The 24367-nt window shown below is 48.3% G+C and overlaps 1 protein-coding gene across 5 annotated transcripts in view; it reads left to right on the top strand.

The window, feature by feature from the left end:
* Nucleotides 1-22242, top strand: part of EHMT2 (euchromatic histone lysine methyltransferase 2) — a 45263-nt gene extending 23021 nt beyond the window's left edge. For 3 of the 5 annotated variants that reach the window (XM_035107130.3, XM_035107134.3, XM_035107133.3), the window contains 17 exons: nt 779-922; nt 2514-2743; nt 3351-3542; nt 4756-4838; nt 6113-6240; nt 8773-8895; nt 11615-11716; nt 12660-12764; nt 14227-14381; nt 14498-14665; nt 16067-16211; nt 17047-17124; nt 18196-18311; nt 18451-18537; nt 18742-18820; nt 19867-20042; nt 20751-22242. In XM_035107130.3, coding sequence (XP_034963021.2) covers nt 779-922; nt 2514-2743; nt 3351-3542; nt 4756-4838; nt 6113-6240; nt 8773-8895; nt 11615-11716; nt 12660-12764; nt 14227-14381; nt 14498-14665; nt 16067-16211; nt 17047-17124; nt 18196-18311; nt 18451-18537; nt 18742-18820; nt 19867-20042; nt 20751-20931 — 2292 coding nt within the window. In that variant the 3' untranslated portion in view covers nt 20932-22242. The remainder of the gene's footprint in view (nt 1-778; nt 923-2513; nt 2744-3350; nt 3543-4755; nt 4839-6112; nt 6241-8772; nt 8896-11614; nt 11717-12659; nt 12765-14226; nt 14382-14497; nt 14666-16066; nt 16212-17046; nt 17125-18195; nt 18312-18450; nt 18538-18741; nt 18821-19866; nt 20043-20750) is intronic. The other 2 variants (XM_035107131.3, XM_088663459.1) reach the window with 1 other exon arrangement.
* The last annotated feature ends 2125 nt before the right edge of the window (nt 22243-24367 follow it).

The raw sequence follows: 24367 nt of genomic DNA on the forward strand, positions 1-24367 counted from the left end.
CAGATGTGCGCATATATATATATATATATATATATATATATATATATATATGAACAACTAAACCACAAGGGAACAGAACAGACATATAGGCCCCTGAGCTGCCCAGTGAGGATGACTTATGCTCAGCTGTTACAGAATCCTGAGCTTCGGCTGGAAAAGAAAACCAAGGGGGTGTTTGTGGAAGAGTGGAATGATCTTGTCTGGAGGAAATTGTTCGCAGTGGACAGCAGGCCAGAAATGCTTTTAATTAATAAAAAAACCAGCTGTCTGGAACCCTGAATGGGAGTGCCCTGTTAGGAAAAGGATACACTGCAACGTTTTGTTCCAGGTTCTAATGGTTAAGCATAATAATTCCTAGCGATGGTGATGAAAGCGATTACTATTGTTATTATCGCCATCGTAATCATTATTACCTGTGGATCAGGTTTAGCACATCATGAGACACGCTGAAGTCCAAGCTTCAGTCTTACAAGATCTCAATCTCTCTCTTTGGGACTCAAGGTTAAATGGGAGAAGTGTGGCAAAATGTCTCTGAAAGGCATTATGCATGCACACAGAAAGACACACACAGATTGATTGATTGATTGATTGATTGAGGGAGAGGAGCATTTGGGCATGTGAGCAGTCTAAAGCGGTACTGCCCTGCCTCACTGTGATTTCAATTTAATTTTCAATTTCAATTTATTTATTATTACGGTCGAGGACCAGTTCATTGCCTCACTGTGAGCCATAGGCTGGAGAGAGCAAGAGAGCGACCATCTTGTTTGCTTATTCACAGCTGAACGGCTGCAGCAGCAGCATCTTGAAGCGGGAGACGATGCGTCCCTCCAGCCGCGTCCCCCTCATGGTCCTGTGTGAGGCCCACCGAGCCAGGATGGTGAAGCATCACTGCTGCCCTGGGTGTGGCTACTTCTGCACTGCGGTGAGGAAAGGAAACCCAAAGGGGAGGGCGTTTGGTTTTCAGGAAGGGGGCTTGCTAGCAAGTCACGACTGGGGAGGCATCACCCAGAACTCGAGAGGCGTCTGAGAGGAAGATCGTGATTCCAGATAGCTCCTATCTGTGCTGGGTCCTGGCGAAAGAACACAGTATCGTCTGAAAGCAGATGAAGCCGCCATATTATTATTATTTATTAAATTTGTATACCACCCAGACCCACAGGTCTCAAAGCTAAACAGGTTTGGGTGTGGTCTGTGCCCAGATGGATGATCCTTTGAGAATCCCATGACGAAAGAAACATGGAATATAAATGTTCCTGGCAGTTTTTTTTAGTTTTTTTTAGGGCTGAGGCAATAAAAGTGTAGATGAGAACATAGGAAAAGCCCTGAAGCTGGATAAGGCCAAAGGTTCATCTAGTCCAGGGGTCAGCAAACTTTTTCAGCGGGGGGCCAGTCCACTGTCCCTCAGACCTTGTGGGGGGCCGGACTATATTTTGGAAAAAAAATATGAACAAATTCCTATGCCCCACAAATAACCCATAGATGCATTTTAAATAAAAGGACACACTCTACTCTTGTAAAAACACCAGGCAGGCCCCACAAATAGTCCAGAGATGCATTTTAAATAAAAGGACACATTCTACTCATGTAAAAACATGCTGATTCCTGGACCATCCGCGGGACGGATTGAGAAGGTGATTGGGCCACATCCGGCTCCCGGGCCTTAGTTTGAGGACCCCTGATCTAGTCAGGCACCGTGACTTCATAGTGGCCGACCAATTGCCTCTGGGAAGCCTGCAAGCAGATGCCCATTTTGTGAGTCCCACCAACAGGTGTTCATGTTGTGAACTGCCCTGAAATCGATGGGTATAGGGCGGTATACAAATTTAATCAATAACTGCGGGAGGCAGTGCAAGACAGGAGTGCCTGGCGTGCTATGGTCCATGGGGTCACGAAGAGTCGGACACGACTAAACGACTAAACAACAACAACAAATAATATTCAGAGGCATGGTGCCTTTGACAGTGGAGGTAGACCTACCATGGCTAGTCACTGATACAGCCTTATCTTCCCATGAATTTGTCAGGCATCCCCAAACTGCGGCCCTCCAGATGTTTTGGCCTACAACTCCCATGATCCCTAGCTAACAGGACCAGTGGTCGGGGAAGATGGGAGTTGTAGTCCAAAACATCTGGAGGGCCTAAGTCTGGGGATGCCTGATTTATGTCATCCTCTCTTTAAGCCGCCCAAGCCAGTGCCCATCACCGCATCTTGGGGCATCAAATTCTGTAGTTTTAATACTTGGGAGCCAGACCAGGGGCAAGCCAAGGTCCCTTGTGGCCTGTTGTTGAGGCTCAGGTCTGAACTGCGGCAGGAAGGGCCAGGCAAAGCCCAGGCTTCAAATATTTACACTAGGCCCCGTCAACCCGGGGAGGTTTCTTGCCGCTTGACAGTTGCCAAGGCCCTTTGCTTGTTTGCCTTCTGTGTCCGGAGACACTTCCGGAAGATCGGCCATCGAGCTCAGGAGTTTCCCTTGCCGCTTTCCGATCCTTCACGGCCTGTTTTCCCTCCCCCAGGGCACCTTTTTGGAGTGCCACCCTGACTTCCGCGTGGCTCATCGCTTCCACAAGGCCTGCGTGTCGCAGCTCAACGGCATGATCTTCTGTCCGCACTGTGGGGAAGATGCTTCGGAGGCCCAGGAGATCACGATAGCCAAGGCTGACACCTCTACTCCTGTCCCCGTTCCACCTTCTCACGGCCAGGGAGCCTCTGAGAGCACAGGCCGGGCTGACACTACCCAGCCCAGGTGAGACCAATCCTGGCTCCTCGGAAAAGGAATAGTGCGGGCCTTTCCTTGGTGACTTACGTTTTTAGACGTCATGCCTAAAATAAAGCATTGTAAAGCATCTCTCAGAGGAGATGAGAAATAAATGCATAATTGTAGCAGAGCGTGCCCTGGGAAGAGGGATTGTTAAACCACTCTGGGAATTGGAGCTCTGTGAGGGTTCTCCTAATAGCACCAGAAGAAAACTACAGTTCCCAAGTTTTTTGGGGGGTGGGGTGGGGGGAACCAAGTCTGTAACAGGGGTATCATTGCACTTCAAATGTATAGTGCAGGCATGTCCAACAGGTAGATCATGATCTACTGGTAGATCACTGGACGTCTGCGGTAGATCACTGGTAGATCATTGGCTTCCCCCCAAAGAAGCTGAACAACTGTGGCTCCCCTAAAAAAAGCTCAACCTTTTACCTTCTCCCTGAAAAAACTCAACAGCTTTGACCCGACCTGAAAAAAGGGGGTAGATCACTGCCAGTTTTTAACTGTGAGTAGATCGCAGTCGCTTAGGAGTTGGCCACCCCTGGATAGTGTATACAAGATTATTTCACAGGTCTGTGTAATCTCCTTTCCTCAGTGCTCGGATGCGGGGGGGCTCAAGCGTAGAGCCCCCGCAGGACGATATGGCGGGTCTCGGCGGCCCAGGGATCGACAGTGCGGGGCCACGGCTGACCCTACCAAATGGGGCAGTGCTGTCCGCTCAGGGCCTGCCTCCAGGGGCCGGCCGGGAACAATTGGAACGGGCTCTGGTGGTACAGGAATCAGAGCGGTAAGTGAAGCTCTCTCTCTCTCTCTCTTTTCATGGAAGCAAGACTGGCTATTATTGGGATGTGGGTTGTGCTATCATCTGAACCACTGAGCCTCTTGGGATTGCCGATCAGGTCGGCGGTTCGAATCCCTGTGATGGGGTGAGCTCCCGTTGCTCTGTCCCAGCTCCTGCCAACCTAGCAGTTCAAAAGCACGTCAAAGTGCAAGTAGATAAATAGGGACCACTATGGCGGGAAGGTAAAGGGTGTTTCCATGCGCTCTGGTTTCCATCACGGTGTCCTGTTGCGCCAGAAGCAGTTTAGTCATGCTGGCCACATCATCCCGAAAGCTTTCTGCGGACAAACGCTGGCTCCCTCGGCCTGAAAGCAAGATGAGTGCCACAACACCATAGTCGCCTTTGACTGGACTTAACCGTCCAGTGGTCCTTTACCTTTACCTTTATTACTGTTTTTATTGTGTTGGTTAATATTTCTTAACTTCAAGCAGGGTTGTGGGGCTTCACAGCAAAGCAGATTAAGAGCAATTTTAAATATGTGCCTGTGGGGCAAAGACGTTGGCCAGAGAGAAAGCTTCCTCTTTTTTATTTTGTCATATATCGGTTGCATTTATATCCCACCTTTTTCTCCGCGGAGCTCGAGGGGGCTATCATGGTTCTCTGCCGGGTCATTTAATCCCCGCAACAACCCTGCGAGGTAGGTTAAACTGAGAATGAGTTACTGGCCCAACGTCGCTCAGTGAGCTTCCTGGCCAAGTAGGGGTTCAAACCGTGGTCTCCCAGGCCCTAGTCCAGGGATCCCCAAACTACGGCCCGGCGACCGGATATGGCCCGAAGGACTCATTTATCCGGACCGAGGCAACACCCGCCGCCTGCTGCCACCACCTGCTCTTACCGGCGCGGTGCGGCTACCCACTTCCAGGTCGCAGGAGCACCAGAAATAGCTCACGCGCATGCGCAAGCATCATTTCCGGCGCACTTCCGGGTCAGAGGAGGCCCGTGCACATGTGCGCAAGCTATTTCCGGTGCTCCTGTGACCCGGAAGTGCGCCAAAAATAGTGTGTGTGCACGCATATGGGTGCGTGCTCCCCCGCCCTCCGCCCCGCCGCCTGATCAGCGCTGCAGGCACCGGCCCGAAGTGTGGTAAGTTTGGTTGCCCCTGCCCTAGTCTGACACTCTAACCGCCACAACACACTCTCTCCTTTGTGATCTCTCTCAGGCGCAAGAAGCTGCGTTTTCACCCTCGCCAGCTCTATCTCTCGGTCAAGCAAGGGGAGCTCCAGAAAGTGGTCCTGATGTTGCGTAAGTTCCTCTGAGCATCCTTTTCTCTAATCCTCTGTGTTGTAGACATTCAGATGGGGAGGCCCTCTAAAGCCTTTAACGGCTCAGGACCTCAATACCTCCGGGACCACCTCTTTCCATATTAACCTACCTGGACCCTGAGATCACCTGAGGCCCCTTCTTCATGTTCCCCCTCCACAAGAGGTCGGGAGGGTGGCAACACAAGAACGAGCCTTTTCTGCTGTGGCTTCTCATTTGGGGAATGCTCTCCCCAGGGCGGCTCGCCTGGTGCCTTCATTATACACCTTTAGGCACCAGGCAAAAACATTCCTCTTAAACCAGGCCTTTGGCTGGTTGATATCCAATGTCCTTTTAAAATGTGTTGGGGAGGGGGCATTTATTGGGTTGTTTTTTGTTTTTATTATGGGTTTTTATTTTTTGGTTTTATGTTGTAACCACCCTGAGACCTGTGGATATAGGGCAATATACAAAATAAATATTATTATTATTAATTAATTAATAAACAAAGTAATTCCGGCATATAAGACGACTGGGCGTATAAGACGACCCCCAACTTTTCCAGTTAAAATATAGAGTTTGGGATACACTTGCCGTATAAGAAATACGACCCGGCGCCCGACTTTTGAGAAGATTTTCCTGGCTTAAAAAGTAGTCTTATACTCAGGGATATACAGTATCCTCATAATATGGTTAAGAGGTGGTTTGGGAATGCTGTTGTGGGCTGCATGCTTTAAAACATTTCTATGTGTTTTTGCAAACTCTTGTCTCGTCATCCATCAATTTCAGTAGGCAGCGTATGAAGATAGCTAGGGCACAGGCATCGGGGACCCATGAGTGCATGCAAAACCCCTCTTGCCCGCAGCTTAGTGGGCGGTGCAGCAGCTTTGCATGCAGAAGGTCCCAGGTTCAATCCCCAGCATCTCCAGGTAGGGCTGGGAATGCCCCAGAGAGCTGCTGCCAGTCAGTGTAAACAACACTGAGCCAGGTGGACCCAATGGTTTGTCTTGGCATAAAGCAACTTCCTTTGTTTCCCTTGGGGTTTTGTGAGCTCTCAAACGGAATGCGCACAGACCCCTGATGGCTTTGAGTAGAACACTTGAGTTGCCTTGAGTAGAACACTTGAGTCTTTCAATGCCCCTTCACGCCCAAGGAAACCCATGTTAGCAATGGTGGGAAGGTTAGTGACTTGCTTTACAGCCGCTTCTGCATGTGCCTGGGAAACAAGCCCTGAGGCACCCTGCTTAGCAAGTTGCTTTATCTCTCTCGGCTTCCAGATGTCTGCCCTTCCTTTCCAGTGGACAGCTTGGACCCCAATTTCCAGAGCGAGCAGCAGAGCAAACGATTCCCACTGCATGCCGCGGCACAGAAGGGCTTCCTGGAAATCTGCCATGTCTTGCTGCAGGTAGGACTCTTGTTTGTGTTTGTGTTGTGTGTCTGTGTTTGTGCATTTGGGCTTCTGCTACCTTTCTATCCTCTCCTGAATACGAGCTGAACTCTTTGCCCTGAACTCCCCATTCCCACAATTTGCAATTGGAACAGGAAAGAAAGAAAGAAAGAAAGAGAAACCAGGGTGGATTTGATTTAAATCAAATTGATATTTATCATGGTTTAAATCACTAGTTGGTAAGACTTGATTTAAATCTTTTTATTTTATTTTATTTTTTAACAGAAAGACTCATTCCTGCTGGTAAAATCTTAATATTTACCACTAGATGATTGAAATAATAAATTTTCAGAGTAGTTTTTACATTTTTATAATAATTACTGATTTGGTTATACTATTAGAAATACAGTGGTACCTCTACTTACGAATTTAATGCGTTCCGAACGCACGTTCATAAGTCAAAAAAAATTGCAAGTCGAATCCCATAGGAATGCATTGGGAGAAAAAATTGGTAAGTCGAAGCAACCCTATCTAAAAAGTAGTACCCGTGTTTCTCCTATTTTAAGACACTGTCTTATATTTATTTTACTCAAGAAAATAAGCATATGGCTTATTTTCAAGGGGTGTCTTAAAATACACTGGGGGAAGAAGGGAAAGGCTGTAGCAAGTAAACAGGGCTGGTGAAGAAATCTCAGCCTTTTACCAGGGGACGCTGTGGCTTTGAACCACTCCAAGAAGTGATCGGGTGGGTTTCCTCAAACGTCCCCTCCCTGCTCCGTTGCCTCGCTCACCCGTGCTCCGGTGTCTGATTAAATGAGAAGGAAGTGTGGGAGTGAAGCTCTCCCTTTAAGAGGCAGCCTGCAATGGCAATTTCAACAATTCGTCATTGCAGGCTGCCTCTTAAAGGGAGAGCTTCGCAGCCTCCACTCCCAAACTTCCTTCTCGTTTAATCAGACACAGGTGGGGGGGGGGGCAGAGAGGAAAAGAGGATTTCTGAAAAGGGGAGGGGGAGTAAGAAAGAAGGACAGGGCGGGGGATGTTCGCGGAGGTGAGAAAGCGAGCGAGGCAACGGAGCAGGGAGCGGAAATTACAATGGCAATTTCAACAATGCAGGTTGGCATTCCACAGCTCTCGCTCTTCCCCTCTTGTTCACATTGGCAGACTGGGGATGCCGCCGCCGCAGCCAAACACCCATGAAACTCGGAGAGGGAGGAGGGGGAACCTTGAGAATCTGGGACCTTTCTCCCACCCCCTGACCAGCAAGGGAGGGCTTGTTTTCTCCTACCTCTCTCTCTCTCTCTCTCTCTCTCTCTCTCTCTCTCTCTCTCACACACACACATTCACTCACTCACTCTTTCTGCCGTCCGCCTCTCCAAACCAACTCATCAACCCAGAAATCAAGGGGACGGAGGAAGCCAGCGAGATCCTCGGACTCGTTGCTGCTGCTGGCTCCCGGAGGCAGCCTGCCGGGTCGGCGCCCAGCAGCGCCACGCAGAGCTCCCCAACCCTCCGGGAGCCAGCAGCAGCAACAGGGCAGGAGGCTTGGGGCGCTCTGCGCGGCGCTGCTGGGCACCGACCCGGCAGGCCGCCTCCTCTTCCTGCCGCGGCCGTCGTGCTTGGTCCCGCTGGCTGGCTGGGGCGCTTGGCGGTCTCGCTCCGCGCAGCTCATGGGTATGGCTTATTTTTGGGGTATGTCGTATATTTCACAAATGCTTTAAAATCCTGCTACGGCTTATTTTATGAATACGTCTTAAAATAGGAGAAAACATGGTAAGTAGAAAAAATCCTATCTAAACCGCATCCAAGATGGCGGACGGAGCTCTGTTCGTAAGGAGAAACATTCGTAAGTAGAGTTATTCGTAAGTAGAAGTACCACTGTACATAGACAGATAATTATGAAATTGTTGTGAGGTTTAATAAGTTACCTGTTTATATGTGGAGAACATTTCCACTGTACTTTATTGGAAGGAGAAAAATAAACAATAAATTAACAATTTATTTAACTAAAACAATAACATTATAGCATATGTGTTTGTTAACTGAATGTGGTTAAACAATTTTTTTAAAAAAAACAATTAGACTGAGTTTAAGCACACATGAAAAACTTAAAACAAATCCCTATTTCCTGATGAATAGCCTTTGGACTATAATGTATCTTAAATAGAAAACTATCTTTAGAAAGGTTTTTCCTCCAAAAGCATTTTCTTTTAAAAGCTACAAACTAGGCCTATCCTATCCTATGAACTAGGTGAGCCTCTCCTAGTTGACTGACTTAGTCAATTTAGTGTCTGGCTAAACTGTTTAGTGCAGGCTTCCTCAACCTCAGCCCTCCAGATGCTTTGGGCCCACAACTCCCATGATCCCTAGCTAGCAGGACCAGTGGTCAGGGATGCTGGGAATTGTAGTCTCAAAACGTCTGGAGGGCCGAGGTTGAGGAAGCCTGGTTTAGTGCAACATGTTAGTGGGCTTGCACAGTGGGCTTGCACTGGTTTAGTGGGCTTGCACAGTGGGGAATATACAAGGCCTGACCAGCTTTTCTTCTTCCCCCAGGCTGGTGCCAATATAAACTCGGTGGACAAGTTACGCCGGACCCCGCTAATGGAGGCTGTCGCAAACAACCACGTGGAGTTAGCGCGTTACTTGGTCAAAAGGGGCGGCTGCGTTTACACTAAGGTCAAGAGGAGAATTATTATCTGTGTGGATGAGAGTGGGGGAGGTACCCCTCTTAGAGGGATATGTGGGCTGTTTGCGAGAGGGTTTCGTTGTAGGGGTAGAGGTGCCACTATTGTGTCCCCCTGAAATGGCCACTGTGGCTTTGAACTCCGCAGCTGCAGCTGTAGAAAGCTTCACCAGTTGAATTTCTGCGCGTCTGCAACAAGGCAAACTTACCCTAGGTTGACGTTAGCATCTTTGTGTGATGTGTGTCAGCAGCGGGGGGCATGCACACAACCCGTTTTGTCAACACTGCACTGTTTGAGAAGGGCCGGCCACAATGGTTCGTGTGAGTGGGTTGTGCTAATTGCTAGAGCTGAGCCTTGAATAGCAAAGGAGATTTGGTAGAAGAACCTGGGTGGTTCCCAACATTTTGTCCACCTAGCCCAGTATTGTCTACACAGACTGGCAGCAGCTCTCCGGAGTTTCAGGTAGGAACACTTTTTCCTGCCCTATCTGGAGTTTGTGAGGGAGACACACTGCCGCTGAGCTGTTGCCCTTCCTATCAGGTCAGGTGAACATGGGAGGAACTGTGCAGGGAAGTAACAGGCAAGGGACATACTTGATGAGATGCTTTTTTCACACACATTAAATTACTCAGGTTAAATGCCTGCCTCACGACATGTTTGTGGGGTGCCCTCCCGTGCGAGGTGCATTCCTTTCAAGAGGAATTCAAAAGTACCCCCGTTGACCTAAGCCAGGCATCCCCAAACTGCGGCCCTCCAGATGTTTTGGCCTACAACTCCCATTATCCCTAGCTAACATGACCAGTGGTCGGGGAAGATGGGAATTGTAGTCCAAAACCTCCGGAGGGCCGAAGTTTGGGGATGCCTGACCTAAGCATTCAGGGGATGAATACACTGTTCCTGACAACTCAGGGATTACTGGCTGAGAGAATGTTTTTAGAATGTTCCAAGTGGTTTTAGAATGCATATATATATATATATATATATATATATATATATATATATATATACACACACACACACACACACACACACACACACACACACACACACACACACAGTGGAACCTCGGTTTATGAACACCTCGGTTTATGAATTTTCGGTTTACGAACGCCGCGGACCCATCTGGAACGGATTAATTCACTTTCCATTACTTTCAATGGGAAAGTTTGCTTCAATTTATGAACGCTTCAGTTTATGAACAGACTTCCGGAACCAATTACACCCATGCTTCAGTTTATGAACGCTTCAGTTTAAGTACTCCGCGGACCGCCCGGAACAGATTAATCCACTTTCCATTACTTTCAATGGGAAAGTTCACTTCGGTTTATGAACGCTTCAGTTTATGAACAGACTTCCGGAACCAATTGTGTTCATAAACCGAGGTGCCACTGTATATATATATATATACACACACACACACACAGTAGGGTGATGAATTTTTTACAACCTCATTTCCCTGTATCATAATTTGATGAGCTTTAATTAAAGATTAGATAAAATCTTACTTTCAAAGAGATTTGATAAAAAAACCTCACGCACAAAATGATTTAAAAAAAATTATTTATCAGTTTTTTGACCATTTTTGAAGTCACCGTAAGCAGATATAAAATTGAACCCAAGCTTTAGAGTCACATATAATTTTTTTTAAAAAAATTAACAACAACAAAACCGTTTATTGTGAGGACCATGCCGGTACACAAATATCAACACAACAATAATTAAAAATGTTAAAATTCATTACATACTATCCCAACAAAACCTTCATGCCACAAAACAGAAAGAGAAGGAAAACAAGCAACGAGTTAAACAGACGATGAAGGGGTCTTTACTGGGTCACATATATACAACATTATATAGGGCCATCAAACACACAAGGAAGCTTTTTTTAGCTGCAGTAACAGTATAGACTAGAGGAGGATGTTTTGCTACCTCTCCTTTGGTTCTTTTCCCAGCATGCCCGGCAGGGTCTGCTGGCTGAGGTCCCAAAAAGGGGCTTTTACCTTGTGCAGGTGTGACATGTGAAATGTGGCGTTGTGTCCAAATTTGATACGAAATATATATAGAATTGTTAATACAATTTTATGAAATGGTAAAACGGCATACAAATTTTTTTAAAATGGTTTGTGCGTGACCTTTTTAAATATTTCAATGGAATATACCTCATTTTAGTCATTAATAGGCAAAAGTTCATCCATTTGTGCTACAGGAAATAATTTTTGAGGAAAAAAATGGAAAAAGTCATCACCCTAGTCTGGAGCCTGGGAGAAGTCAAGGCACCCAGCTTCTCACTTTCTTGGTTTTGGCTTCTTACCATAATTTTTGAGAAAAAATTGAAAAAGTCATCACCCTAATATACAGTCATACCCCGGAACTCGTACGCCTTAGTACGTGTATGTTTTGGCTCCCGACCGATTGAAAACTGGAAGCAGTTGTTCCGGTTTCTGAACGTTCTTTGGAAGCCGGACATCTGGTGCGGCTTCCGTGGCTTCTGATTGGCTGCAGGAGCTTCCTGCAGCCAATTGGAAGCCGCGTCTTGGTTTCTGAACGTTTTGGAAGTCAAACGGATCTCCGGAACAGATTCCGTTCGACTTCCAAGGTACCGCTGTATTGATGTGTTTGCCACCCTTGGACTCCTTCCGGAGGAAGGAATAAATAAACCACAATAAATAAATTTCTGCTGGTTTTTTATCATCCCGGTGGTGCCACTGCAGGAGGATGATGGATCTACCTGTCTCCATCACGCTGCCAAGAATGGAAATGTGGAGATGGTCAGCTTGCTGCTCTCCACAGGGCAGGTGGACGTCAACGCCCAGGTGAGTTAGGGGCTTGTTGCAAGTAGGAATTCGGGCGGACTTGCATTGTTCCCCCTCCTCCCCTCCACATCTTGGTCTGTGCGTGTTTATTATTTTGTGGCACTTACACACTCACACATATCTGCGTGTAAGTAGTCAAAGCTGTGTAACGAGGGAGCAAAAATATTTAAAACAGATTTTTTGAAGACAGCAGTTCTACAAGCATTTTTGTGTGAAAGCACACACTGAAATACAGCAATGCTTAAAATGAATTATTTAGGCGGTTCGTAAACTGCTTGCTCAAAGAGCTCTTCAGATGATACAGAAATGAAATTGTAAAGATAGCATAGATAAAATGCACAAACTAGTTTAAGAAACAAATGTGCCTAAAACCATCATTGTTGAGAACAAACGCATATACAGTACTGTAAAAATTAAAAACAAACAAAATGAATATCGGTAACTAATTTATGTTTGGGTAGCCTCCCTCAATAAAGGTGTTCTGTAAGGGTTGAAAGCAGGCATCCCCAAGCTTGGCCCTCCAGATGTTTTGGGACTACAATCCCCATCATCCCTGACCACCGTTCCTGTTAGCTAGGGATGATGGGAGTTGTAGTCCCAAAACATCTGGAGGACTGAGTTTAGGCATTGCTTTAGACCAGGCACCCCCAATGTCAGAATAGACATCATAATTATTTATTTGGGAGAGATTTGGTTTGTTCTTGCACTGGAGGTCCAATTCTCAGCATCTCCAGTTCAAAGAATCAGGGGGCAGGTGAAGGGAAAGTCCTCTTGACAGAACGGTATCTGCAAGATGCCCACTCTTGGCACCTTGGCCTTGAACTTTCCGTGGCAGCTAATTGGGAGGCAGTGCAATTCTCCCAATAGCACATAACCGCCTTTTGAGCCACAGGCCTTCTGTTGCCATCACACAAGCCTCCTCTCTCTCTTTTCCCTTGTTTAGGATAGCGGAGGTTGGACCCCCATTATCTGGGCTGCTGAGCATAAGCACATTGAGGTGATCCGCATGCTTCTCACCCGTGGAGCCGACGTCACGTTGACTGACAATGTATGTGAGTTTTTGGTCCCCTGGCTCCCGTGCAGGATGAGCTCAGGCCTGCAAAGCTGGCGCAAAAGAAAAGTGGGTGGGGCTTGCTCTAGATTAACGAGAGGTTGCATCTGCACGTGCTCAGAAACGAGGGGGCCAAATGGACTGTACCACTTTGGCCTGCAGGTGGGGAGAGGGGTTATGGGTTTGTTTTGTATTCATTCTTGATTGTATCATGCATTTTGTGTTTTTAGTTTTTAATTTTTATGCTGTGAACCACTGATATCTTCAGATGAAGGGCAGTATACAAATTTGATAAATATTATTATTATTATTATTATTTTTAAAGAAAATGTGCATTCGCATTTTTAAAAAGCAGACAACTCTTTACCAATAGAAAGCACTGGAAATGTTCTATCCTACCTCTTAATGTGCTGTTTTTTATTTTTCATGTGAGTGAACATTCCATAAATGTGACCCCCCCATCCCACTTGAAGCCTTGAGTGGTACACTCCATCAAGTCACCTCAACATTCCGCACCCCCCCCCATTCTGCTGCACATGTGGTTCTGACCCGGAAGCCCAGGGCTTCCTAACGAGTGGGATAATCAGTTCAACTTTCATAAACCTGCATGGAAGAAATGCATATCCATCGTGGCTTGGTAGCTGTTTGTAAAACAGAGCAAAGAGGAGAATTGGGCTCCGGAGCTCACTGGTGTAAGACTTTTTATTGCAGCTCCATGTGTTTCAGAGATGAACACTTGAGTGACTTGAAAAGTGTGCATTTTTTTTTAAATAAGATTTTATGAAAGCTTTTTCATAATACAAGAAGATAAAAGAAACCAGTCTAAATAAAAACAAAACCAGAGAGAGAGAGAGAGAGAGAGAGAGGGTGAAGAAAACACTAAGGGAACACCAAAACATAGAGGAAAAATAAAAAGGACTTTCGATTTTCATTCTGTCAGTTACTTAAAATAAATTATTCAAAATATTCACTCTAGAACAACTCCTAACTGATCTACTTTAAGTTAGGCAAACATGCATGTTCTTAAAACTATACAATGGTACCTCTACTTACGAATGTTTCTACTTACGAATGGAGCTCTGTCCGCCATCTTGGATGCGCTTTAGATAGGATTTTTTCTACTTACGAATTTTTAGATAGGATTTTTTCTACTTACGATTTTTTTCTCCCAATGCATTCCTATGGGATTCGACTTACAAATTTTTTCTACTTACAAATGTGCGTTTGGAACGCATTAAATTCGTAAGTAGAGGTACCACTGTAGCTTGAAAAAGCGGCAGAAGGAATCTTCATTCTCTCAGCACGCCTGCTGAACGCATAGAGCTACAATCAAAAGTCTCTCCTAGTGTTCTCTTTGCTCTGTTCTTTTGTGTTTCCTCCCTTTCCCCTTGCAATAATAGTACACCCCCCCTAGACAGAATCATATCCTCCTGTAACTCCTCCCTCTTCTCCCAACCAGGAAGAGAACATTTGCCTGCACTGGGCCTCCTTCACGGGGAGCGCGGAGATTGCGGAAGTCCTGCTGAACGCCCAGTGCGACCTCCACGCGGTCAATTTCCACGGAGACACGCCTCTGCACATAGCTGCGCGGGAGAGCTACCACGAGTGTGTCGTGTAAGACCAGTCAGGGTTCCCTTCCACTTTGCAGGGGTGGGTGGGCTGGCTGGCTGGGCGCCACGACACCTTTGGCTCTAATCCTCTCTGCCTTCCCACCCCCACCCCCTGTGCAGCCTCTTCCTGTCCCGGGGGGCCGACACGGAAGTGCGGAACAAAGAAGGGGACACTCCCTTGGACCTGACCTTGGAGAACTCGGAGGTGTGGTTTGCCTTGCAGCTGAACCGCAAGATCCGCCAAGGGATTCTGAACCGCTCCGTGCGCACCGAGCGCATCATCAGCAGGTGCGCTTCGAGGTCGTGTCTCTATGAGAGAAGGGGGTCTGCCTCCAACCCCTCCCTGCTGGACGAGGTGGTGTTTGTATGGGTGTCTCTGTGTGGACTCAGCAGAGAATTGCATCCATTCTGTCTCACTAGCTGCAGCAGCAGCAGCAGCAGCAGCAGCAGCAGCAGCAGTAGTAATAATAATAATAATAATAATAATAATAATAATAATAATAATAATAATATTTATACCCTACCCATCTGGCTGCGTTTCCCCAGCCACTCTGGGCGGCTCCCAACAGAATATTAATACAGTAATAATAATAAAAAAGCAATAAAACATCAAACATTAAAAACTTCCCTAAACAGGGCTGCCTTCAGATGTTTTCCAAAAGTTAGATAGTTGTTTATTTCCTTGATGTCTGGTGGGAGGGCATTCCACAGGGTAGGCGCCACTACCGAAAAGGCCCTCTGCATGGTTCCCTGTAACCTCACTTCTCGCAGGGAGGGAACCGCCTGAAGGCCCTCGGAGCTGGACCTCAGTGTCCGGGCAGAATGATGGGGGTGGAGATGCTCCTTCAGGTCTACTGGGCCGAGGCCATTTAGGGCTTTAAAGGTCAGCACCAACACTTTGAATTATGCTCACAAATGTACTGGGAGCCAATGAAGATCTTTCAGGACCGGTGTTATATGGTCTCGGCGGCCACTCCCAGTCACCAGTCTAGCTGTGGCATTCTGGATTAGTTGTAGTTTCTGGGTCACCTTCAAAGGTAGCCCCACGTAGAGCGCATTGCAGTAGTCCAAGCAGGAGATAACCAGAGCATGCACCACTCTGGCAAGACAGTCTGCGGACAGGTAGGGTCAGTTGCAGATACATCTTTTAGCTGATCTGTCAGATCTTCAAACTTTTTTTCTAAAGGTGTCAGAGCTGTCGCCCAGTCGCTCATCAACGCCCTCCCAATCCTGTTTCTGTAAGCATCGGAGTCTATATCGCCTTCCGTTGTTAATGAAACCTTCCCACCTTTTGGTGACCTGTCAGTGTCGCTGTTGGAGATCTCACCCAAATCCCGAAAGTGTTATCTTTCAATTACCTCTTGCGAATCCAGCCATGGCAATTTACTTTGCTGCATTACTTTCTTCAGTATATGCTCTTCAGTATATTCGTGAGATATTAAACTGTCTTTTAATGCCTTTCTTATCCTGTTGTGAGCAGAGCCTTAAAAGTACTGTATGCTTCCATTTAGCTCTGCAGCTTGCATCCGTTCCTAACATGCAAGTTCGTTACCCTTTTGTGTTTTCTTACAAGCACGTGATCTTCATATGCGTTTCTTGGGATCCTCTAGGTACTCAAAATGACATCACTTTGGCTGCGCACACGACATACCTTTAAAGCACTCTCTCTGTCTCTCTGTCTCTCTCCAGGGATGTGGCCCGTGGCTACGAGAACGTCCCCATTCCCTGTGTCAACTCCGTGGACGATGAGCCCTGCCCAGAGGATTACAAATACATCTCGGAAAACTGTGAGACTTCCACCATGAACATCGACCGCAACATCACCCATTTGCAGGTACCTTTTTTGCAGGGGACCCAGGTGGCGCTGTGGTTAAACCACTGAGCCTAGGGCTTACTGATCAGAAGGTTGGCGGTTCAAATCCCTGTGACGGGGTGAGCTCCCGTTGCTCGGTCCCAGCTCCTGCCAACCTAGCAGTTCGAAAGCACGTCAAAATGCAAGTAGATAAATAGGAACCGCTATAGCGGGAAGGTAAATGGCGTTTCCATGTGCTGCTCTGGTTTGCCAGAAGCGGCTTTGTCATGCTGGCCACATGACCTGGAAGCTATACGCCGGCTCCCTCGGCCAATAATGCGACATGAGCGCGCAACCCCAGAGTCTGTCACGACTGGACCTAATGGTCAGGGGTCCCTTTACCTTTACCATTAGCTGGGCAACCTGGGCTTCGTAGTGACTGCCCTCCTTCCAAAATTAAAAACAGTTTCTGAGACGAAAAGGGCTGGTCTGAAACAGTTTTAAAGAACGAAACACTTTTAGCAAGGAGCCAGAAAAGGCTATCCCTGCGCTAATCTGGAATTGGAACTCTGCCTTCTTAAGGGGGCAGGTGTTAACCGTCCCCAGTACCTTGTGTTTAAGGGGGCAGTGCTGGAGGAGGGGGGGGGTCAGAGGAGGCTTTGCAGGGACCTGGGGGAAGATCTCAAGGGCACCACATTGGCAAAACCCCTCTTGTAGTGTCTGCTCCTCCCTCCTTCCCCAAGTTGGCAAGGCAGTGCACCTGGGTTGGCATGCCTGTGGGCTGCAGGTGGTTTTGCCCCAGGTGGGGGCTGGTACCTCTCCCTCTCCCTTCCCTTGTGTGGCGTCCATCTCACACCTTGTCTTTTCACATTCCCAGCATTGCACCTGCCAGGATGACTGTTCCTCCAGCAATTGCTTATGTGGGCAGCTCAGCATCCGCTGCTGGTATGACAAGGTGAGTAACTGAGTGAGTGTAAGTTGCTTGTTAGCTGACCCGGAAAGGTGGAAACCTTGAAATGCCAGGAAACCTACCAAGTGGAGTATATAAACTGGCACACACACCCCTTTTTTTTGTCAGAGTGGGATATGGTCTCCGTTCGGTTGAACCAGTGGTTTTGGTGCTTAGCTTCATTTGTGGAATTTTCTCCCCAAAGAGGCCTTTTAGCAGCAGCTAAATGGGTTTTGGATTTCTTGTTCATTTGAACAGCACCAATATTATGATGCAGCATGGTTAAAACTGTTCTTCACAATGTTTTTTGTGTGTATCGTATTTGTTTACCTTGGTTGTGAATCACTTTGGGATACAGTGGTACCTCGACTTCCGAAGGTTTTGACTTACGAAGTCGGCAAACCCGAAAGTCTTTTTGCTGCGCGCGCGTTCTGCACCTGCACAGAAGCAGCGCGCGCGGTCTGCACAAAGTGCAAAATCGCACTTCGCGCATGCGCAATATGGACGCTTCGACATCCGAAGGTTTCGACTTATGAAGACCCATGGGAAAAGTCAACTGGGCACTGGTGATTTTGGTAGGCAGAGCCAGGAGTGGGTGGGCAGGATTGGGCCAGACGTGCACCAGGGGGGTCCCTGCTCTGGTTCTGTGGTGTCAACTCAATCTGCTCAGTGCCTGGCCACTGCTCTTCATGAAATGACCATGCCCTGGAGAACATCAGAGAACCCTTTGCAGCGCAAACGGGTTTTAAGGTGTACTTGCAGAGCTCCTCTGTAGACACGTCTACAGGAAACATTTCCCTGAAGATAGCAGACCATTGTCCTACGGGCAGAATTTCCATTTTGCAGTCAAGAAAGTTAAAAACCCCTCATTATAGTGGTGGGGTGTTTTTCCCCAAGGAGGGATTTTGTCCGCACATGCTGACAGGAAAATCTCAACATCTCAGGTAGGCCCTATTTTAATCTCCGGCTATAGATTCGAAAGGCAATTGGGAAACGGCAGCAGCGTTGCCACAACATCTCCTTTGCCCAGATAACTTCCTTACCCTCTCCTTCCTGTTCTCCCCCCCCCCCTCGCAGGACGGCCGTTTGCTGCAAGAGTTCAACAAGATTGAGCCACCCCTGATCTTTGAATGCAACCAGGCCTGCACCTGCTGGAGAAACTGCAAGAACCGCGTGGTGCAGAGCGGCATCAAGTGAGTCTTCTTTGTTGTTGTTGTTGCCGCGTTCAGAACCTCCGAAATAATGGAAGGGGACGCAGGCCCCACCACAAGCTTCTGCATGTCTCTCTAGCCTGCTGGAAACCAGTGTCCTTCTGTTCTCCCTTCACGGCAGGGTCCGCCTGCAGCTCTACCGCACGGCCAAAATGGGATGGGGTGTCCGGGCATTGCAGACGATTCCCCAAGGAACCTTTATATGCGAGTAAGTTTGTGCTGGAGGAAAGCGTGTCTTTCCTTTCCCCGTCCCCAAGGCTCCAGCTACATCTGGAGAGGCATTGTGATGGGTGGGTGGGAAGGAGGGAGGGAGGCAGAGAGGCCCCCCTCTCCAAGCTTTGGGGTTTCAGAACTAGACTTTGCCTGCCCAGCAAGCCCCTCTCTCACATCTTCCACGTTTTCCTGCCTGAAGGTATGTGGGGGAACTGATTTCTGATGCAGAAGCTGATGTCAGGGAAGACGACTCGTACCTGTTTGATCTGGACAATAAGGTGAGGCTACCCAGGCTCCTGGGTGGAATCTAGACACACATAAAAAACACTTTGAAAATGCTTTTAAAAAACCAAAAAAGTTTTGAAAAAATATTTTGAGTTTGCCATAAGCTCACCGTCGCCATCTGGTGTCACATTTGCATAATGCACTTAAAGCACACTTGAAACGTTATTGTTTGCAGCTGTATAGCTGAGTTGCTAGTTTGCCTGGGTGGGAGTTGGGTGCCTGAAGAGAGGGGTCCTCTCTTTAAAAGGAAGGGCCCCAGCTCAGAGAAGCAGATCAAGATGAACCTGAGTTAAATTGGTCAAGGTTTAGGAATTGAAAGGGCTAGGTCTTACATCCCAGTTTCCCTCACTGCGAGACGTGAGGTCACAGGGAACCAGGCAGAGGGCCTTCTCAGTAGTGGCACCCGTCTTGTGGAATGCCCTCCCATCAGATGTCAAGGAGATAAAAAACTACTGTACGTCTTTTAGAAGACATCTGCAGGCAACCCTGTATCGGGAAGTTTTTAATGTTCTCGGTAGTGGCAAGGAAATAAACAACTACCTGACTTTTAGAAGACATCCGAAAGCAGCCCTGTTTAGGGAAGATTTAATGTTTGATGTTTTATCATGGTTTTAATATTCTGTTGGAAGCTGCCCAGAGTGGCTGGGGAAACCCAGCCAGATGGGCGGGGAATGAATGAATAAATGAATGAATATTGGCTGTTTCAGGGTCATCAGCAGGAAATTTCCAGGGAGGTGGTGGCATAAAACAGTGCAGTGGGGGAGCAGGCTTGTTTCTCACCCCAAAAATGAGAAATCGAGTGCCTGCACATTTTGCCCTGGATCTCAGCTTCTGCAAATGCTAGAAATTTACTTTTTTTCTTAAGAAGAAAATCTAGGAATCTGGGGATTATAATTCATTGGTGGGGGACGACGACTCCCCACCCACCCTTTCTCATGGATGCCCAAGGTCTCTTTGGACTTGGATGGACGTAGGCCCTGGAAACTGCCCATCTTCCTCCAATGTCTGATCCTCTCCTCCCTCCTTCCACACTTTGCAGGACGGTGAGGTTTACTGCATTGACGCACGTTATTACGGGAATGTCAGCCGCTTCATCAACCACCTATGCGACCCCAACATCATCCCCGTGCGGGTGTTTATGCTTCACCAGGACCTGCGTTTCCCCCGCATTGCCTTCTTCAGCAGCCGGGACATTCAGACCGGCGAAGAGCTAGGGTCAGTGGAGATAAGAGATATTGATTGAGCCATTTCCCCCTTCCACCTTTTAACCAAAAAAGGCTTGCAAAACAAAAAACAAATCAGCACCAAGACAGTCCTTCCCTCAGATTCACAGTCTTTAAAAAAAAAAAAGATACGACACGTGAGGAAATAGGAATAGGAGGGAAGAGGAAAACACCAGCTCGGGCACAGGTTGTCAAGAGTTAACGGTTAATGCCGACCTCAGTGGGGGTTCTGGCTGTCTTTCCCTTGATGAAGAGCAGTCCCTCCCCTCTCCATCAGTCATGCTAGCCCTGTTTCAGCACAAGGGCCTGACTGAGGGTTGACCACCCCTTCCAACCACCCCTTCCAAGGGCTGTGTCAAAAGTATGCAGGTGTGTCAAAAGTATGCAGGTATGCAAACACACACCCACACCCACACACTTTCAGCATGGTACCCATGTGCCTTTGGACGTTATCCCTGGCCCCTACAGGCACTCCCCCCCCTCCCCCCGGGTACTGGAATTAGGCTTGAAAGAAACTTTCTTTAGCCGATATGAGTGTCCACGGCTGTCCCTGAAAAGTTGGCAACCCCTTGCTTCCAGCTACTTGGATACCCCAGTGCAGAGTCAGTTGCCTGCTGTCACGAGGGGAGGCTCCTGTCCGTCCCCACCCAAACTTCACCCTTTCTTCCTCCTTTCCCTCTTTTCTCGCTCGGCCTTCCAGGTTTGACTACGGCGACCGCTTCTGGGACATCAAGAGCAAATACTTCACGTGCCAGTGCGGCTCGGAGAAGTGCAAGCATTCGGCCGAGGCCATCGCCCTGGAGCAAAGCCGTCTTGCCCGCCTGGAGGCTCACCAGGACGGCCTGCCCGACAGCAGCAACCTCCCTGCCACGCAGGCCTGAGCTGGGCCCAGCTGCCAGACCCGGGCGCCGGGACCCTTTCCCTCCCCTCCTTCTCCAGCTCGCTGCGGCCCTGCTCTCCTACGGCAAGCGCGATGGACGTGCAGGAGTTTCTCCTCCCCACCCCCACCCCCTCCACCAAGAGGAAGAGTTTGCCTGGGAAGAAACATCCGGCTGGAGAAAAACTGTCAAAGCGAAAGGAGCCTCTCTGCATAGGTGCGGAACCTTGCCTGACACAATTGGACTACAGCCCCCAGCAGCCCCCAGCAGCCCCCAGCCAGCATGGCCAATGGCAAGGGATGATGGGAGTTGTAGTCCGGCCACATCTGGAAGGGCCAAAAGGTCCCCAGCGCCTGGCACAGAGCAATGGATGGAGCACTGACGGCATGCTGGCTGGGGGTTGGGGGTCCAGCGATGCCTGGGAGGCCGCAGCTTCCCCATCTCTGGCATAGAGAGGGCAGAGGTCAAAGGTCGCGTGTGCGCCTGGAGGCTTTGGGCCTGACGTGCCTAGCCAGGCCGGTATAACTCCCGAGCCACCCACACTTTTGCATCCTTCATTGCCAACCGGGGAAACCTTTGCACACGTGACTTTCTCTCGTGCCAGGCCAGGGTGCTCTAGTTGCTTTGAGCCCTGCGCCTGGCATTGGGTCTTCTTCCTTCAGCAGCCACACGCTGCGAAGAATTGCCTGACCCTGGCTCACGGACAGGCCCTCCAAACAGGCTCCTGTTTGCGAGGAAGGATTCTGTGGGATTTGGGGACGCAGCCTTGGCTTCCTTTCAGACCCCCATGTTGCAGTGTGGCTGTTGACAGGACAAGCCCCACATCAGGGGCGGGGCAGGGCTCTCAAGCGGTGAGGAGGCTGAGGGTTGCGTTCAGATATAATGCTGCCTCCTTCTGGTGGGATGGTGTATGTGCGTGTCGCTATCCTGCTTCCTGTCTGATGCGCCATGTCAGCTGGAGGGGGGGGGGATGTTCTTTAGTGGCCTTTTTCTTGTTTGGGGGCCAAGTTAATGTTTACCTTTTTTGTGTGTGTGCGTGTGACACAAGTTTCAGTTTCGAACTGGAGCCAAGCTTTTTCCAAGCCTCCGCTTGCGGGGCTCGGTTATGCCCGTGCTGCGTCTCCTTTCAACCTCTGGAACAGCGCAAGTATTGATTCGGTTTGGAGGGGCCAGCCTTATCTTTCTCTATTTCTCCCCCCTCCCCCCTCTCTTTTCTATGGGTTTTCACAATTTTGTTTGTTAAACTGTAATTTTCTGGGGCCATAAAACCAATAAACGTTGGCATCTGGCAATTTTTTTTGATACAAACTTAAAGCAAAGCCTCAAGGCAGATGGTGTATTTTTTTCTCTCTCTTGATTCATTCCACCCCTCCTGGCTGGGGATTGTGTGTATTAGAGGCATCTGAATGCTAGTTTGCAGGTCTTTTGTGCCCCTCTTGACCTTTGTGTGGATTTTTTTTTGGGGGGGGGACAGGGCCTTGTCTGTGTAGTTACCACGACCTTGCAGATGCCCTCCGAGAATCCCAGAAGCACAGCAAGATCCCCACCCATCCCTCAAAGTTCCTTGGAGGAGTCCAGAACTTGGGGCCATCCAATGAAGAAGAAGTTTGGAAGGTTCAAAGCAGATAAAATAAACTACTTGTTTTTTTCACACTGCGCATAATGGAATGGACAGTAGCAATGGCCGTTAGCCTGGATGACTTTACAAGTGGGGTTAGACAAATTCGTGGCAGATCAGGCGATCAGTGGCTACTACGGTAGTCACAAATGCAATAATAATAATAATAATTGTCAGGGTGGCCGGATTAGGCTACTTCAGAGTAACGACTCTACACAGCTCTGCATTTTGTCTTTTATTGGTGCTGAGTATTTACAGTGCTAATGGCAGTGCTATTTACAAAGACACATCTGTTCAGCTTGAATCAGAACCTCCAAGTGGCTTTTGGCGCGTCTTGCGCCAGCATAACAACTTGGGGAGACCCATCCTCTTCCCCCGACGCTTTCTGCGAAGTTCCGGAGTTGGGGGGACTGGCCTGCCCCCCTTCCTTCCCCCTTCCTGTCCCACCTGGGACGATGGCTCTTCTACCCTGCCAGAGCCTTGGACACCACTTCCTGTTTCCCCACTTGAGCTGGAGCTTTCCCTCTTTTCAGCCTCCCTCGGGGCTGGGCTGGAACTCAGGAGGGGAGGGGCTTCGCGATATCCCTTGCCCCTCACAATAATAATAATAAATAATATAATTAATTCTCTTCCGTCAACACAGATGCAAACTGCTTTGAACAGTGGAGGGAGAACATAGTGACATTTTTATGTATTTTTTTAAAAAATTGGAAGCTGCCCAGAAAAATATTATTATTTGTACCCCGCCCATCTGGCTGGGTTTCCCCAGCCACTCTGGGCAGCTTCCAACAAAAATTTAAAATACATTAAAATGTCACTATGTTCTCCCTCCATTGTTCGAAGCAGTTTGCATCTGAATATTAGTTGCTATGAGTCACGAGTTGGTCTAGATAGGCCTTTGCAGCCTCATCCATTAGGTCTCTTGTGTTGACGGAAGAGGACGTCATTTTTTGGCCTGCCAAGGTGCAGTGGCATCCGTTGGGCCCTGCCTGCAACCCAGTTTTAACAGGGCCATAGTTTCATTTGAAAAAGGGGCAGCAACCATTGGCCCTTCCTACTGACTCCCTCCTACAGGAAGCAAGAGGTGGGCAATGGGCTTTTCAAAGCCCCCTCCCAAAATGGGAAGAACAAGAGAGGCTTTGACAGGAAGAACCTTGCACTCTCATGAAGCATCTCAGCTGCTCCTAGCACCGGCCAAGGCAGAGCAATATGGCAGGGAAGAGGCGAGGGGCGAAATTAAAAGGGAAACCTTTGCTAAAGCCGTTCTTGCTCTGCATGTTTGTGTGGTTTTGAGTAGGGGGAGAGAATAAAGAGCCCTTTCCTGGTGTCTCCATTTATAGAAACAATGGCTGAGGTACATCACAGTGCGTGAGGAGACTTTTGCAAACGGGTGGTCTTAGCAATTTTAATGGGAGGCCAGATTCAGAGAAGCAGCCCTAAATGTTGGCTGGATTCATTTATTTGAATTTGCGTCCCATATTTGCTCACTGGAAGGACAGATCGTGAAGCTGAGGCTCCAATACTTTGGCCACCTCATGAGAAGACAAGACTCCCTGGAAAAGACCCTGATGTTGGGAAAGATGGAGGGCACAAGGAGAAGGGGACAACAGAGGATGAGATGGTTGCGGACAGTGTTCTCGAAGCTACGAACATGAGTCTGACCAAACTGCGGGAGGCAGTGGAAGACAGGAGTGCCTGACGTGCTATGGTCCATGGGGTCACGAAGAGTCGGACACGACTAAATGACTAAACAACAACAACAACATTTGCATATAAATATGCTCAAAGCATTTCACAACACAGCAGAAATGAAAATCTGCA

The sequence above is a fragment of the Zootoca vivipara genome, chromosome 2 (assembly GCF_965207765.1).
Source record: "Zootoca vivipara chromosome 2, rZooViv2.hap1.1, whole genome shotgun sequence".
Classification (NCBI taxonomy): Eukaryota; Metazoa; Chordata; class Lepidosauria; order Squamata; family Lacertidae; genus Zootoca; species Zootoca vivipara.